At 40.0% G+C, this 18,287-nt stretch overlaps 1 protein-coding gene across 1 annotated transcript in view; it reads left to right on the top strand.

Annotated features, from left to right (window-relative positions):
• Positions 1-18,287, top strand: part of igsf9a (immunoglobulin superfamily, member 9a) — a 242,568-nt gene that overhangs the window by 121,566 nt on the left and 102,715 nt on the right. Inside the window, exons 6-7 of the mRNA XM_020919260.2 lie at positions 5,064-5,175; positions 13,646-13,787. Of these exons, the coding sequence (XP_020774919.2) occupies positions 5,064-5,175; positions 13,646-13,787 (254 nt within the window). The remainder of the gene's footprint in view (positions 1-5,063; positions 5,176-13,645; positions 13,788-18,287) is intronic.

Below are 18,287 nucleotides of genomic sequence, written 5' to 3'. Positions count from 1 at the left end.
TTTTTTGCCGTAGCTTCTTGCTGCTTGTACAGATTGAGTCTTCTTTGTCCCCTGTTAAATTGGTCGGGATATTGGAGTCAGACATGATTTCTGCGGCGTCCATTTTTTCTATTAGTTTCCTGCATTTTAAGTCACGCTTCGTCTGAGTGGGTTTTTCCGCCGCACTCTTCCCGTAGAGCCAATTTTCTTCTTATTCTCACAGAGGCTCCGACTAAAAACCACTAAGTTTCACACATAGAGCGGGACTAGTATGGGGGGGCTAAATGAGCGTCGCCGCTAACAAGTCCAGTGTGTTTTGCTGTACGAGCGTAAAAGGGGAGATGAGGCCAGCTAAGTAAAGGGGCATGTTTAAGGCGCTGGGCCGGTCTTAAAATGTGTACAACAAAAGTAGCTCATTTTAAACGTGTTGTAATGGTCCAAAGTTGTTCCAAACACTAATTTCTGAGCATCGTCATTGCCCGATTTGGCTCCGAGTGTGATTTGACACCTTTTTTATTGAATTTGTTTACGTTTATTCTCTATTCTGTCATGCAAAAATACGCGTTTTGAGCTTTCTACCATGTCTCCGCATAAAAAAAACATGCCCGAAGTGGTTTTAGACGTCATCTATGCATGTTTGAGCAATTTACCGATCTCTCCTAGTCACGATTTAAAGGCAAACGGGACCAGACCGGGTAAGGTGTAGAGATTGCGGTTACAGCGACATCCTCGGCTAAACCGCGGGTCGAGCGGATGACGTGACGAAAAATAATATTTTTATTAAATTTGGGCGGGTGGCGGTTTAACTACTCAAATTAAAAAAAATATATATTATAGCCTATATTGTTAAGTGTTATGAGATATGCGTCTTTACTCCTATGTGCAATGTTTAGAGTGGCGTGTGGCGTGAGCGTGACTCAGTGACTGCGTGCGTGAATGAACGGTCGGAAAGCGACTGAAGCGAGTCAGGAAGCAATTGTCCTGTTATTTAGTGCATCACGGCAAATAAAGCCACGATTCTTGAGCAATGAACTGGCGCGTTTATTGAGCCCACGCACGCTCATGGTGAGGCTCCGAACAGGGAGTTAAACCCTGAGCAACAAGCGGCGTTTTGTTACGGACAATTAAGAATGTGAACATGCACGTTGAGTGAATTTTGGAATGAATGAGCTCTAGAGTTTGTGTTTTTATCGAGGCTCCTTAGTTTGTTTGCTGTATGATTGTTCTAAAATCTAAAATCAATGGGTGGATGGCGGGCGAGTGCGGTTTTGAAAATTGGTCAAAACCTTGGGTGCAAATGGACAGCGGGCGGATGATGAGTTTTGTGTTGCGGTTGCGGATGAAAAAATAGCCCATCCACGCATCTCTAGTAAGGTTCCAAATCAGGCAATAACAGAATCCTAATTATTGACCGTGTTGAGTTTATAAGTGCAAAAACTAGCATGCAGGAAGGACGTAGGTTTGCATAGGGACCACCGTGCATGTCATAACCAATATTTGGGGAAGACAAAATAGTCTCTACCAATATTTTTGTTTTAATAAACAAAAATATAAATTTATTCTGATATTTTTCCAAACTCAGTAGTATTAATTGAACACGTTTTAGTTTTGTTTATTAGACGTTCTGAGATGTATTCAGTGATATGACAACAGGGTTACTCCTGCTGCTATTTCAATGGCTGCAACAGAGTGATGTCATTAGTGGAGCCAGGAGCCTAAACTGGGGAAGCGGCAGGACAGGGCCGCACCTGAAGATGTCGACTTGAGCAGGCGTGAGTGAAAATGCTGCACCAAACTTTGAAAAACTTTTCAGCTTACTTGGATTCATCTTCAATTAAACTTGTCTTATAATGAGTCGAGGAGGAAAAAGAGCGAATAAAAACGGAGCACTGTGAGACCCCGACTCTACTGACAATATTCCATGGAAAAATGTTTGGACATGACCTCACAAATATCTCATCATCAACAAGCAAAGGGAAATCTGCACAAACTTCTACATCACTGTTATCTGCTAAACAATCATCTTAGAAGAATAGACACAAACTGTACATTTTGCGAACTGAAAAATGAAACCACCTCTCACTTATTTTGAACCTGCCCAGACTCTGTGTTTTTGGAAAGAATTCATAAAACATAGACACAACTTCTTATCCCATTTTACAATTTCTTATAAAGACGTGCTGTTTGGTTTTTGCAGTGTGCATCATATGAAAAGTCAACAACATTATATACTTAATCTGTTAATCAAGTAACCTATCAGTTGGTTTCATGGGGGGTTTAATGTCCCCACCAAAGCTGAGACCAAACCTGTGTCCTTGGTATGCAGACACGCACATCCTGATTACCGGACAACAAAACACATAATTCGCTCTATAATCAGATGCAGACGGAACAAAGCTGACTTCCTTTGAGCTCAAGAGCTGCTTATTGACACTTTGCAACTGATGTGGTCAATATTCTTTGTGGTTGCGATTCTAACTGTAGGCACTGCTCTGTCTGAGGCTCTGTTAGACTTTAATCTGATCTTTGTTTTAACACAATCTGACCAGAAAAAACTGACTGAGTTGGAACTAGAGAGAGAAGATTTGTGCTGTTAAACAAGTCTCTCTTTGTTTGTTTGTGTGTGTATTGTGTCTCCATGGTAACAGCTGAATATTCCACCATAGAGAAACATGTAGAACACCCTTTGCATGATGCCACTGTAAAGTATCAATACAATATCTATGTGTACTGCAAGACACTGGTTACTTAAATACATGGAAAGAATTGGACATAGGACATTTACATTCTTATTTCTTCTTCAGGTATCCCACCTTTAAACTTCTTTTGTCTTCCCTGTACCAATATAAAACAGAAAAAAACTATGATATAATGTTGGTTTTCCTTATGAGTGTATAATAGTACCAAAGATGAAGTAGAAAAAGCTGAGCCGAATGTGAGATTTGAGGCTTTTCAAAGTCAGTAATGGTTTTCAATAATGTCTTGTTTCCATGGCACCTGTCCTTAATCTGATAGAGAGGAGATTAAACTGGCTTGAACAGGACCACATTTGAACAATATCATATCAAATTCACAGTTATTGCAAAATGGAGTCTATTTTAGAAGGAATTAATGAAACGTACTAATAAATGTGAAGAACCCTTGGGTGTCACGCACAAGTTCATATCAAAAGCAGAGCAGTTTATCCAAATATGATAAGTTAAAGGGAAATGAAAATTTAAATTAAAACTTTGAAAACTAAAACTATGTGAATTAGGGATGGGCATGATTAGTCGACTAATCATTAACTGATCATTAAGAATTTCATCAGTCATGTTCATTTTTAATCGACAAATCAAATGTAGGTTGCAGTGTAAGAGGACGAGGCTGCGTCTGACAGCGCAGGACATTAGACTTGATTTCTGGAAATTCTGGACTTGACTTTAAGGTTAGAGTTGGGCTTTAGAGTTAGGTTAGGGTTCAAGGTTAGGGTTTAGGGTTAGGGTTACATTTAAGGTTAGGGTTAGGTTATGGCACACCTCCTTGGGGATCAGTGTCCCACTCAGTGAGTGCGATTACATGCACATCGGTGTTCCGGGTATAATCGGGTTTTTTGAGTATCCTGGTTTTGTCATGGTGCATGTAAACGGAGTATCCTGGTTACTGCAACATAAAGTTGAGTGCACATTAGAGGTGCGCGGATGGGCTACTTTTTCATCCGCAACCGCATCACAAAACTCATCATCCGCCCGCTGTCCATTTGCAACCACAGTTTTTGACCAGTTTTCAAAACCGCACCCACCCGCCATCCGCTCGTCCTCCTCCCAGTTGCTCCGAGTTCAGAGTTTTTTATTTGAGTAGTGAAACCGCCACCCGCCCGAATTTAATTTAAATATTATTTTTCGTCACGTCATCCGCCTGACCTGAGGTCGCGGCTGTAACCGCCATCCGCGCATCTCTAGTGCACATACGTCCAAAAGACAAACACTTTTCAGTCTTTTCATCACAACAGGAGCCAAAATAAATAAAATGACCAACATAAATAAAGTGAGTGAAATGACTGTTGAATAAAAAGCTGCACTAAACCTGCACACGCCTGATCTCTGAAAACACGAACCATCTCCAACACGAAACACACACACAACACACTCACCATCATCATCATCATCATCATCCCTTTGTCACAGAGAGAACACTCATATTCCACTGAGTCGTATCCTTTAATCCAACAGAAGCAGAACCGCATCAGTGCACAAGAGGTGTTTTTTCAGCACTTATAGTTTATGCAAATGAGTCATGTGGTTTTAAGTTTCATTTCTGTAAAACTTAAACAAATGTGTCAAAGCTGCATTAAACACATGATAATTTCAAACGGGTTGATGTGGCTGTAGAGTGGTTATGGTTTATATGTTGTAAAGTTGAGTTTATTTTTGCAGATTAGTAACAGTAATAATAACTGTGGTAATTTTAACATAAAAACATTAACCTTTAATAATTAATCGAAAATTGATCGTTAAGTCTCCTGACGATCGGTTAAGAAATTTAATCGAATGCCCATCCCTAATGTGAATGTCAACTTTTTGTGGAGATTGATTGCAGTAACAGTTCGAAAAAAATTTGAAATAGACCTTCTAATATAGATAAAATAATGGGGTAATAAAACTTTGAATTTCTCATTTTGATCTCTGAAAAGAAAAACAACAACATTATTTTCATTTTGAATTTAAGTCGCTGAATTTTTTAAGTATATATTTTTTTTAAAATCTATAAATAAAAATCTAAATTTAAATCTTCTTTTAAATAGCACAAATATTTTCAAGCCCACTTATTCAACAGCATAAAATTCGCAGTACAAGATTTCACAGTGTAGATCAAATGTCAATCTATTTGAATTATTAATACATTTTAATTTAATGTTTTCATTTTCATATTTTTCTTTTATTTTTATTACATTGTGTCAAACCAGATGTTGTTTAAGGTGTTATAGCACAAGTTGTAATTTTCAATATCTCTCCACAACTAAAATATTAAAAGGTTTACACAAAAATACATCCTTCTCATAATAACAGATTCTTTGTTTTCTTCTTGTTGTGTTCTGTTTCCAGGGCGGCGTGCTGACGATGCCCGTGGTGAGTGCCCAGTCCAGGGGTCAGTACTCGTGTGAGGCCTCCAGCTCTCAGGGAAGCTCCGCCCACAGCACCAGGGTCAATGTCAAAGGTCAGTGTGCACTTCGCAGCTTGAGCAGCGTGTCTGCTGTAGTCTTCTGTGTCGGCGGTGCTCATTATTCTGATGATTTATACAAGAAAGTAAACAAAACAAGTAGAGATCACTTTCAGATCGGAGAATGCACTGATGTAGAGTATAGGGAGGCTTTTTGTATGTAGGGAAGTGGCTCAATTTCACGACATAATACACATACAAAATCAGTAAATACAACACTTCATCTGCACAACACCACCCAGTCAGCTCACTGTTAGCGACACTACTTCCTGTCCCAGTAAATCGCTATCGGGCTTTTGCACAGTTGTGCCTGAAATCAGTAAATTAGGGGTGGGACATTAATGCGTTAATTATGATTAATTAATTACAAAGAAAATAATGCATTAAAAATTGAAGTTTGCATATCAAACAACGCGGAACATTTGTCAGTGCACCATGTTGTGGTACAACAATTACCATAATTTCCGGACTATAAGCCTCTACTTTTTTCTCACACTTTGAACCCTGCGGCTACTAAAACAATGCGGCAAATATATGGACGGATTCCTCATTTGGCACATTGTCCATTCATATACACGGTCTATGGTTTGGGAACACAGTGGATATGTGCAGCCTGAGTGCGGAAAACACCTCTGTCTGTGCGGTTACACATGGATCTAGGGTTCACATGAAGTTGCTACACTAGCTAGTGATATTGTCAGTGCACTCAAGTAGTTTATTGCCGTTGATAAAGTAAGTTATGATGCTAAATGAACATTAGTGAGGGGGATATGTCTTACCCGTATGAGTAAATGATGAGAAGAAACGTCTCAAACTTGAGTAGCCAAACATCCACTCATACCTAATTGATAGAACTAACCCCGCCCCCGAGAGAGTCTGAAATCTGCTAAAATCCTCCAAGACACTGACATGATACAGACAGAACAGACTCTTTCTGCAGGAGACACGTGCAGTAGAGCATGGAGAGAGACGGGGTGATGCATTGAGGAAGTTGCTCATTTGATTTTGTTTTGAACAGTTATTTTGTGCTTCAAACACACACCCTCCTCATGGAAAACACACAAAGAAATGGAGATGATGCAGCTTTTAGGTTAAAGGCAATTGATGTGACTGAGGAAGAAGGAAACAGAGCTGCTGCACGTGAGCTCGGCATCAGTGAGTCGATGGTGAGATTTTGGCGACAGCAGTGTGATGAACTGACTCAAAGCAAAAAGACGACAAAAACTTTCAGAGGTGACGACCGGAACTTGAAAACGTTCTTGAAGATGTTTACACATGCGGCTTATATTCAGGTGCGGCCTATATATGTACAATTAAAAAATTTAGTTGATGCGGCGTATATTCGGGTGCACTCAATAGTCCGGAAATTACGGTATACTGACGCACATAGTTCTGACTACAATAATGGAGCATGAAAGCGCTCTGGGTCTGCTGGACGGTACATTTCTATTAAAAAAACGACCCGATGAAGTATTGACGAAGGTGTCGTTTAATGTAGACTTTGCAGAAAAGAGTATGTTATTTGGAATGTAACAACTTTAAGGCTACCTTTATACGGTGAAGGTCTGATCAGAAGATGCAAAAATGGCGTCGCGTCTTCAGTTTTTATTCCACGTTTAAACCAGCATTTTCAGGAGGAAGTCTGCGTGCATCCGATGACACAAAAGTGTGTGGAATTCGACTGGGTATGCATGCCAGGTTTCTGTGTACTGTATGTATGTGAAGTAAATGTGTACATGACGTGAGCAGATCTGACCAGAGTTTTGCGTCTTGGGCAGTGTAGACGGAAACACTATGGTGGAGCGTATTCAACTTTTCTACTCTGGAGGGTGGTTTCAGATTTTTGCGTTTTTAGGCTCCAAAAACGTTGTTACCATCCAAACAAAAGGCACTTTCGATAAAATATTTTGTCTTTTTTACTCAGAAGTGTTCTCGTGTAAACGGGCCTGAAGTAAAATGGCACGTTGACTTTAGTGTCTTCAAGTTTACCTTTGTTTACTATTTTGAAATTAAATGCAATTTATTTTTTCAGACATTAAAAGAGGTTGAGTTTAAAAGTGTCTGTGTATATTATTTGATGAATTCGTCCACTAAAATTCATAATAAATATTGCTTTTGGGGCAAATATTGTTATGTGAATAATTGAGATCAATTCATTACAAAGCCTGTTATTAATTATATCATTTTTTAAACGAAGTTCCACCCCTATAAGAAATACTTACTACTTAAAGGTCATATATTACACAAAACTAACATGTTATAATGCTCATCAGAACCAGATCGGGTGTTGCATTTTGTTTCATTCACACGTTTGAGTTGAGTGGGAGTTTTGAAGTTAACGGCTCCTTTTACCTTTTGTTCAAACGAAATGGAATTCTGAATTTGATCATTTTTAGTCAAAAGACTCACTAACTCACTCCCAGCGCAACAACACGAAAAACAGAACTAGTTAGTCACTTACTTCATACATTCAGAGTATATTCACTGCAATGAGTTTACAAGCGTTTTTTACAACTTTTAGAGGCCGTCACAGTAATGCCAGCAACTAGCATGCTAACAGTGCACTTCCTGATAATCTAACAATAAAACACTTTGCAGTTAGAAGCAGACAGATGTGTGAATGAAACAAAACACATCTCCATTTATGTCTGTGATGAGGAAACATTATCCAAAAGTGAAAAAAATGCTTAGCACAGTCAGATGGCCGATGTCCAAAAGCCTTTTTTTTTTTTTTAAATTACATTTTCGCAAAAGGCCTTTGTCAGATAATTTTTCTTGCTTTGGACCACAGTATGCAAAGTGGTTGCCAGCCCAGGTGCTCATATCCCCCTAATGAATGGGAGGTCCCAAAGTGAGTTAACCCAGTGAGATCAGCCCACTCTACAACAAGAAAAAAAACAACTGTTAGATATTTACATAAAAACATTCTCATAAAATACTAAAATAGTTTGACCATATCAGAAAAAGGATCTTCGGTCAAAGTCCACATTAAGTCCGTGAGGAGCAAAAGACTTAGGTTATGTTTTGTTTACACTAAAAGGAATATCTGTACAGTATCGGAAACGATTTGCGTCCAGACATGTTGTTTCTGTGTCCGCAGTCAAAGCCTTCCCTCCACACAGTAACACAAAACTGCCTGAAAAGATAGTCACATGTGGGCAGTAAAAACAAGGAAGTGGAGCACCGTGTCTGAATTTGCTGCAGCCGATTTTGAACCGAGGAAGTTGGCAAGCAGTAAAACAGTGTGTTCATGGACCGACGACAAGGTTCAGTTGTTACTGATTTGTTTAAACAGTTTTCCGCAATAGCATCACATGACCGATGTCACAAACCCAGCGAATCAGGAAGGTGCAAGTCACAGTGACGTGGTCTAATAAGGACACAACTAGAGCTCCTATGTCAGTGTATCAGCGTTTTCAGGCGTCCACACAGCGCCGGATCAGATCAGTACTCAGATGAATTCGTAGGAGCTGGAGGCACCAGATCGTTCTGTCTCTGGAGCCATTTTCCATCAGATTAGTGTGGACGAACACTGCATCCACAACGAAAACCACTCGAATACAAACACGTACTGGTGTGGTTGGGGCTTAAGTTAGTGAATCCAGAATTGCTCTCTTTTTGACAGGAGCATTTCCAGATTCTCACCTCTAGGGGCCAGTTTTACAAGTTCAATGCCAATTTAATGTATCTTAAGGAAGAGATAGGATGGTTGTAATCTACAGGAAACAACATTATGACATAGCTCTTAAAATAGTGTAATACAGGCCCTTTAAAGTATTTGTAAGTATAGTTCAACTAGTACACAAATAGAGTACAGCTGTCTACATATAGTAACAGATGATCACGGGCCCATTGCTGCTGTCACTTGGCCCCACACACCTCCTCCTCTCCGCGGTGATGTGCTGTGACTGTCTGGAGCCTGCGCTGTTTAAATCCATTTCTCCACATTGCATCATGGAACCTGGAGCTGATACAAACCTGAACATTTTACCTGTCGTGTCCATGATAAGTGTAGTGTTACAACAGCAGACGCCGACTCTACCGGGTCACCAACACAAGACATGTCCAAATAATAATATAAAACACATACAGGTTTGACTGATTTCTATTTTGACTCTGCTTTTAAAGTGCGTTTGACAGATGAATAGAGTTTTATAATTCTGACTTGGTTTGGTGCAGTAATGTCTGTGGTAATTATTTATTGTTGTTCAGTTAAAGATTCATTGGGCACGTTTCTAGTGGAGGATCTGTCGCATGCTTGTCTCCATGGAGATGTGATTGCTTTGCCTGGAATGTTCCACAGTATAACATTAAACACATCTATTAAGCATTTATTCATTACGTTATATTATTTGTATATAAATAATATAATAATATAACAATGAAATACATGAAAAACAGAACTAGTTAGTCCTCACATGCATTCCGAGTATCCAGTTATTCACCATGATGAGTTTACACGCGTTTTTACAACTTTTAGAGACCGTCACAGTAATGCCAACAGCTAGCATGCTAACTTCCTGCACTTCCTGATTATCTAACAATAAAACACTTCGCAATTAGATGCAAACAGTCCACGGTAGACTTATTTTGACCTCAAGCACAGCATTTATAATATATATGTGCTGGGTTAGACACATTTCACTCAAATACATGGAAAAAAACAGGTACATGCAAAGATGTGTGTATGAAATTCAGTTTGTCACCTGGACAAAAGTTAAACCCTTTCTCCTGGGTTCTGATTCTCTGTTGTCAAAGCACATTTTGGATAGCCAAAGACAGAAAGGACTTTCTGCACATGTTGTTCTTCTTTCTCCTTTCCCTCTGTGTTTGTAGGAACAACTTGGGCCCTGTGTCGTAGTGTCCGAATCGCCCAAAGTTTGTGTGCAGTGGGTGGTGTGAATCAAAAGCAGGTATTGGTCAGTGTGTGTGGGACTCCAGGTTGAGGTCTTCCGGAAGCCCACACTAACAAACAGAAACTGTAAACAAGTAGATGTGTTAATTTCAGGTAGATATAAAGAAGTGTCCACCAGCATTTTGACCAGAACTGAAAAAGAAACTTGGATGAGCTGCAAAACTTATTCGACCAAAATAAACTTTTGTCCAGTTGACAAATTTAATTTCTGCTTTTACCAAGATACATGTAAAATATATAAATTGTTTTAGATTTCTACCATGTTATAATATTCCCTCACCAACCATAGTGGCTGAGAGGCTGGCACTTCCAGGCTTGATCCCGGGTTGCGTGGGAATTCTGTGTAGCGTTTGCATGTTCCCGTACGTCTGGGTGTTCCTCCAGATACTTTGGTTTCTCCAATAACTTCACAAACCTGATTTGATTTGCAGTAGTTTCATTAGCGGGGTGCGGGATGATTGTATTGTGATAGCTCTCTGAAGGGGGAGTGATATAGCATGGGGAGCAAGGGGAGGGAGACTCAAGAGTGCCAAAACAGAAGAGACAAAACTTCATGGAAAATATAGCATTTTCAAAACAATAAAATGTAACATGGTACTAAATTTGATTTGGACTTAAAACCTATTCCAAATCTCAACTTTTTGGTTTTCTGCTTGCATAATTTTAAACACACTTGAAGAGCTGTACCTCATATTATGCCTCCTTCAACATCCACTTTAAAAGCTCTGAAAACGTTGACTATGCAAATGGCGCAGTGTGTCATTGGATTACACCGACACAGAGCAGCATAAGACTGCCGTGGGATTGGATTGTGCTTCCTCCGCTCCTCCCACTCGCCCGCGCTGTTCTGGGTAAACACATCCAAGACCCGCGCGCTCCCGGCAGCTACAGCGGCCACACTGTGTTAAATAGCGTTACATTAAGGCCAATCCGCTCTAATGTGAAGGTGATCAGGGGTTTGGCGCTGTGGTGGTCCAGCGGTGCCACATGGATTAGGCTAATGGCTTCGCTGGACCAACTCTGACTAAGCTCTAAATGGTAGTTAAGTTAAGCGATTGAAGTGGGGGTATGCGAGTGGCCAGTCTCACTTAGCAAATTAAAGGAGTACTGTGTAACTTTTGTGATGAATGGGGCTTGTCTTTATGGAGTTTTGTTGATTAGACGAGTCCATTAAAGGACCCGCATTACGCCACTTTCTGATCTATGTTATAATGTTTCCTCATCACAAATACACTTGGAGTTGTGTTTAGTTTCATTCACACATTAAAAACACAAACTCTACATCTTCAGGTTCTTCTCTCTTTTATTACTAACCCTTCCAGAACATAACTTTCCAACCATAAAAGATAGAAACTTACTTTTTTTTTCTTGAAAAGCTGAGAGTTGCTGCTGTCCGAGCATATTTTCAGCATTATCCTACATCACACTTATGGTGCGTGATGACGTAGGGAAAACAAGTGTCCAATAGGAACTTTGTTTTCTGCCAAACTCATGTGCGCCATCCATTTTGATTGGCCTAAACTTTGCCAAAGAGTGTAAATGAGTCAAAGAGTCAAAATGGTCCATGCTCTGAGCTTTTGTGTTTGTAATTGAAAAAGCTGCTCTAAGTGCGGTTATTTCTCAAATAAATGGCAAATGGCAAATTGCATCTTGGTCTGTGAAATTGGGCGGCAGTAGTTCAGTTGGTAGAGCATTCGCCCACTGATCTGAAGGTTGGTGGTTCGATTCCAGCTCTCGACATAAAAACATCACAGGTTGAGCGGACAGATCCACTGACCCACAGGTTGGCTGGTGTGATTCCAGCTCCCACAGATGAATGCTGTCGTTGTGTCTTTGGACAAGACACTTAACCCACCTTGTACACTGGTGTGTGAATGTGTGTGTGAATGGGCGAGTGGTTCCTTGTTGTAAAGCGCTTTGAGTGCCTTGAAGGTGGAAAAGCGCTATAGAAAAATGTGACCATTTACCATCTATTGCTATTTAACACCGCGTGAGTTGTGTGCTCCTTTGTGTCTTTTATTTATTGTCTTTATCTATTTTATTTTTTTAGTACTGCTTTTATGTATTGATTTTATTATTTTTGTTCATTTATTTTACTATTATTATTTTATTTATTTATTCTATTAGTTTCCTCTTGGCTGGAACATAATTCAGCAGATTTTATTTTATTTTTTGTAAGTAAAATGTTTTACATTGCTATGTGAAGCACTTTGGAAACGGTCTTGTTTATAAAATGTGCTAAACAAATAAAGTTGCTACTGTCTCCGCGACCCAGCCCCGGATAAGCGGAAGAAAATGGATGGATTGTAATTTTTTTTTAACGGTTTATTTCACTCAAAATGTACAAATAAAAATGTAATAAACACCATGGAAGGAGCTGTTTCCGTGACTGGCACCAGGAAAGTAATGGGGTGATTGCACCTTTTTTTTGTTTTGAGGGCAATAAGGATATTTTAGTTTACTTAGAAACTTGATATTTTGCACTTTTGTAGCTAAGGCCCTAAATTAAGTATTTTTTATGTTCATAAAGTTGTTTATACATGTTTGCTGGGTGTTTTGTATGAAAGAGTATAAATTTTTTATTTTATTTTTTTTCATTTGTATTTCTGGTCCTGTAGCTTTTATTACAACCATATGACACAACTATAACAGCAGATTGTGAAATAACAGGCTGTACTGAATAACACTTCATTAGGAGGTACAAGGGAGAGTTTTAATAGCAAAATTAAGAAAAAAATCCAGGCGAGGACAAATGTACTAAAATTGCTCTTAGGTCTGGAAGGGTTAAATTAGTCATTAATGGGGCATTATTGGGTGAAATCATGCAGCTTTGTACCATGTTATAAAGCTGTTCCCTCATCAAAAACATGCCCGAAGAGGTTTTAGATGTCATTCGTGCTTGTTTGAGTAATCTAGTGATCTCTCTCAGGCCCTAGTCAAACCCTCCTTTTGGTTAGGGTTAGCTGTAAGATTCTGTCCAATGCTTCTTCTACAAATCAACATTACCCACGCTCCCACACGACAATTCTCCGTGAATTTCCAAAACAGTACACTACAACTTCACAAACCTGATGCGATGTGCAGTAGTTTCATTAGCAAGATGCACGGTGATTATGTTGTGGTAGCGCTCTGAAGCACGGAAATCAAAAAGAGGGGGAACTCAGAATGTTAAGAATACAGTCTTTGCATCATTTAAAGATGCACTGTGTACTTTTTTGTAAGTAAGTAAGTTTTGGTTCCATGGATATGTCATTGCTCTGTCTGGAATGTCCCACAGTATGACAATAAACAGCTTTACCTTACATTTATTCAATTACAGGTGGTTTTATAGCTCAAAAATACCTAGAAAAATAGACATTCTGACTGTGACCGGGGTCGTTCTCCACAGATCTGACCTGTAACTTGGTCTGGTTTAGTTTGCATGAAGATAGACAATTTTAATACCAAACTGTCACCTTTAAGTCTTTCCAAACGATCAGATGAATCAATTTGGTGAACCGAACACTTTGAATTATGCATCGCTTTAATACAAACATTTCTTTTTCTCTGTAGGACCTCCCGTGATCATCATCCCGCCCAAAAACACCCAGCTCAACATGTCCCAGGACGCTCTGCTGCAGTGCCAGGCCACGTCCGACCCGCCCAACATGACCTACGTGTGGCACAAGGGCCACGAGAACGTCTACCACATCGAGTAAGTGTGAAAAGTTTAAATCAACTCCCCAAAAGTGTCAAATTACTCTTAAGTTTGCAGACCACCTGTACATTATATTTTAATGGTGGAGGTTTGTTGGAGCTAGTTAGAGTCAAGTCTGTGTCTTTGAAGTGGGATGGCATCACTCCACTGACAGACAGAAAAAGGTTCACACGGTTGCATAAGGCAGCTTTACTTTTCTCCAACCTGGCAACTTCAGAGGTGAAAGACTACAGACAAACCGACAGTTCTCGCTTGGACAGGTGAAGCTGGATGAAAAGGAACGTTGGGCGTCGGTGCGTGGCAGACGGGCTGTGAGTCGTAGAGTCATCGCGCAATTGAGTTGAAGAGCCATCAAGCTAAATGAGAGTACTTGTATTGTAAAGCGGCAATTAACTAGCGTGTATGAGAAATGAATGCAGTGTTTGCTAAATGCTGTTGCTGCAGGAAGAAGAAGGAACAGAGACAAATGGCTACCTCAAGGAACTGTGTGTAGCCTGCACTTGTATTGTTTTAAAAAGGTGTTACAGTCACAGCTGAGCTTTAACCTGCAGACGGAGGACACATACAAGTTTGTCTAATTCTCCATATATATGGACAGGCCTCATGTGAAAGCCCAGAACCTCCAGAATTCCCTCAGAGGCTGCACTACTCAACTCTCTCAACTCAGCTTTATTTCTAGAGCACTTTAAAAACAACACAGTTGGCCAAAGTGCTCTACACAAACAGATAAACGGTGACAAATACAGTACAGGTACAGGTAAAATAGAATACAAAACAAATACAAGTAAAAAGTCAACACTCAAACTGTGTTAAAAGCCAAGGAGAAAAAGTGGATTTTTAGGAGGGACTTAGGTAGGGTGACCATATTTCCGTTTCTGAAAACCCGGACACCTTACCGGGGGTGGGGGTGGAGCTTCGACATAGAGCTACACTCACCTCGCAACCTGTGCACATGGCCTCCCACTTGTCCTGAGCGGGACAGAAAACTGAGAATTTCTTGTACAAGTCATTGTACAAGTCATGCTTCGGCATATGGCAGGCTGACCGTTTGTGTCTGTTCTCTCCTTCTGAGTGCACAGACAGCTACGAGAGCCTGTCAGTTTAATGGTCCCAATGAAAGGTAATGAAAACCCGGACATTTGCATCACATAAAAAAAAGAAATCCAGACGCCCGGGACAGGATGCAACAAACGGACATGTCCGGGGGAAAATGGATGTTTGGTCACCCTAGACTAAGGGCCCGTTTACACAAGAACGCTTGTGGGTAAAAACAACAAAATATTTTATCTGAAGTACCCATCGTTTCGAAGGTGACAGTGTTTTTGGGGCTTAAAAAGTCAAAAATCTGAAACCACTCTCAAGAGTGGAAAAGTTGAATACACTCCGCCGTAGTGTTTCTGTCTACACTGCTCAAGACGCAAAACTCTGGTCAGATCTGCTCACGTCGCGTACATGTTTATGTCACATACATACAGTACACAGAAACAAACATGTCGGATCATTTCCATGCGTTGGACCTTCAGGCTGTTCTGGCAGCTCTAATAAACTTACAGGAGGCTCCCAACAAATGTAGAGAATCTGCAGAGATACTATTAGTGAACAGAGAAGTATTTGCAAGCACCTCTGTCAAATTCTGGATGCACCAGTTCGTCACATGCGAGCCAGACAGATATGGATAAGACCTGGAGAACCAGTCGATGGTGGGACAAGTTTGTGGAGTAGCTGATAAAAATGCGTGGCGTGAAAACTTCCGTATGTCCAAATATGCCCTTGTTGCTTTAAGTCCATGCATATCCAATCGAATTCCACACACTTTTGTGTCACCATATGCACACACATTTCCTCCTGAAAACACTCGTCTAAACATGGAATAAAAAGTGAAGCCACTTTTGCGTCTTCTGTTCAGACCATCATCATATAAACATAGCCTTAAAAACAGGTAATGAGTGAGTCAGTCTGAAGTGCAGAGGGAGCTGATTCCACAGCCTTGGAGCAGCCACTGCAAATGCAGATCTCCAGTCGTCTCTGTTTTCTTCTGGTCTTTGGGACATGAGGAGAGCCTGATCTGCTGACCTGAGAGCACGAGAGGGGGAGTGAGGTAGAAGCAGCTCAGACAGCTACTGAGAGGCCATATCATGAAGCCTTTTAAAAGCAAATAAAAGAATTTTAAAATCAATGCGAGTCAATAATGAGTCAGTGCTAGTGCAGCCTCTGCAGCTTTTTTATTTATTTTTTTTAAACAGTAAGAGCACAGGCTACACACACTTTCTTTAAAGACAGAATCAGAATGTATTTGCCATTTCAGTATAAAAACGAAACACTGTACTCAGGTTTCAAAAATGCAAGTCTTTCTAAACAACCTCTACCTCCCCCATTTTCTAAAGTGCCAGTCACCGTTGTATTCTCATCTTAACTGCAACCTTATTTGACTGTTACTCCAACACATATTATTTTCAACATAGAACTTTATTTGAGTTTTATGAAAGCATTCACCTTCACATAACATACTTTTATAGGTCAGGATGTGTGTCTTCCATTTAAGTGCAGTTTAATGCGGCGGTACAGAGCGTGCTAGCAGGAGGTGCCAAATCAAAGGCTCATATTGTACAAGTCAACAGAACAGTGACTCTCCAAAGTGTTGCATTAATAGAGCGCCGGGTGATGAAACAGAACTGGATTCCTGCAGGAGAGAAAGTTATGAAAAACTTATAAATGTGGAAAAGGTAGCGTGTGACTCAAAGGTTATCTGTAGGACTTTTTGTGATTGACTGTGTGAACTTTCAACCTCACAGATTCAATCAAAGGTGAATTATGTAACTTTTCTGGCATTAGTTTTGGCAAAAGTATTGAAAATCACACACTAATTGATACTAAAACTAATATCGAAACTAGATACTCATTTGAGCAGGTATCGATACTAAAAAAGCCACATTCACAGAACAAAAATGAACCTTTCGTGAATATCTTTAGAAGTTGCACGGTTGCAGATCCGTGGAGAGGCGAGCACTAAGGAGGGCTGATAAGGAGGGTAGATTTGATTGATTTAATGATTATTTATTTGATTATATTGAATTTATGTTTTACTACAATTGTGTAAGAGAGCTGTGCAGTCACATTTTGGGCAGAGTCCATATAAAATAAAAAATTTAATCTTTATTTATAAAGCACTTTTAAAGACAAGGTTTACAAAGTGCTGTACAAGCAGCAAAGAACAATGCAAAACGAATAAAAATATCCATCCAGAAAGCATACAAATCAGCTAATTATGCAAACAATCCAATAAAATATATATATATAAAAAAGAAATAGAATAAAAAGAAATAAGGAATCAAATCAAGCTAAAACCAGTTAAAGGATGTATAGAGTATTTTTTAAGGGAAAAGACATACAGCGACAGTCCTTTTTCAAATGTTGTGCATGCGTGACACTACCTTCCTTCTCCACAGCTCCCTCAGTAGAAACACCTCCTCCCGCCTCCTTAATCTAGAAATCACGCTTGTTTACTGTCAGTGTGTGTTCAAAATTACTGTTGAAGTGACCTGTCTAGAAATAATTTAGCGACCGACGCCTCAGTTTTTAGAACCTTCGTCTGTTTCATTCGCACCATCGCTGGAAGAGATCTCCAAGAATCACCTCAGTTTGGCTTTGCTCCCTTTCCCCTTCTCTTCTTCTTTCTTTTGCGGCGAACTGGTCATGGATTCTCGTCCGCCATCGCAACAAACTTTGTGCAAACTGCGAGGAAGATACAGTTTGAAAAGAACCATTGCAAAACCACATAATCCCCGTGCGCTGGCATGTCAGTTACACTAGAAACGTAGGAAGTATGATTGACAACGTAACAGTCAATAGAAAATGAGGTAGCCTCGTTATCTATTGGTTGATGTTGATCTGGCCTCACTATGTCCACAGTTGATAGATTTTCATTCTTTTTTTTTTTTTTTTGGTCATCATAATTACAAGGCTGCTGCATCTCTGTAATGGTGTTTTAAACTTTCACTGACAATTTGAAACCAAAAAATAAATAAAAAAAAATCCTCCATACAACATTTAAAGGAAGGTCAACCAATAAAAATGAGTTTTAAAGATGATAGTGATAGTGTGAGCCTTATCTCCTCAGGCAGGTCGTTCCAAAGCCGAGGCACCCGGACTGAAAAGGCTCCAACACCTTCGTCCAGAGCCTAGACTTTGGAACATCCACAGGGATCTGCCGAAGGATCTAAAGCTGCGGGAGGCTCGTACGGGTTAAACGTTCTGAAATGTAACTTGGTGCAAGACCTAAACGTGTTTTGAAAGTGGTCAGTAAAATCTTAAAATAGATTCTAAAACACACAGGAGCCAGTGATGGGAGGATAAAACAAGGGTCATGTGTTGATGTTAACTCAGTGAGGAGCCGAGCTGCTGCGTTCTGAACCAGTCGGAGGCGGTAGATGGATTTAGAGTCAAGGCCAGAGAGGGGGGAGCTGCAATATCATCGTATCATAGTATAGCGTTCAAATG

Source organism: Boleophthalmus pectinirostris, unplaced genomic scaffold (genome assembly GCF_026225935.1).
Source record: "Boleophthalmus pectinirostris isolate CB_2022bp ecotype Guang Dong unplaced genomic scaffold, ASM2622593v1 HiC_scaffold_18, whole genome shotgun sequence".
In the NCBI taxonomy this organism is placed as follows: domain Eukaryota; kingdom Metazoa; phylum Chordata; class Actinopteri; order Gobiiformes; family Gobiidae; genus Boleophthalmus; species Boleophthalmus pectinirostris.
The sequence above is the reverse complement of the archived record's forward strand: the minus strand, read 5'-3'. Positions and strand labels throughout refer to the sequence as shown.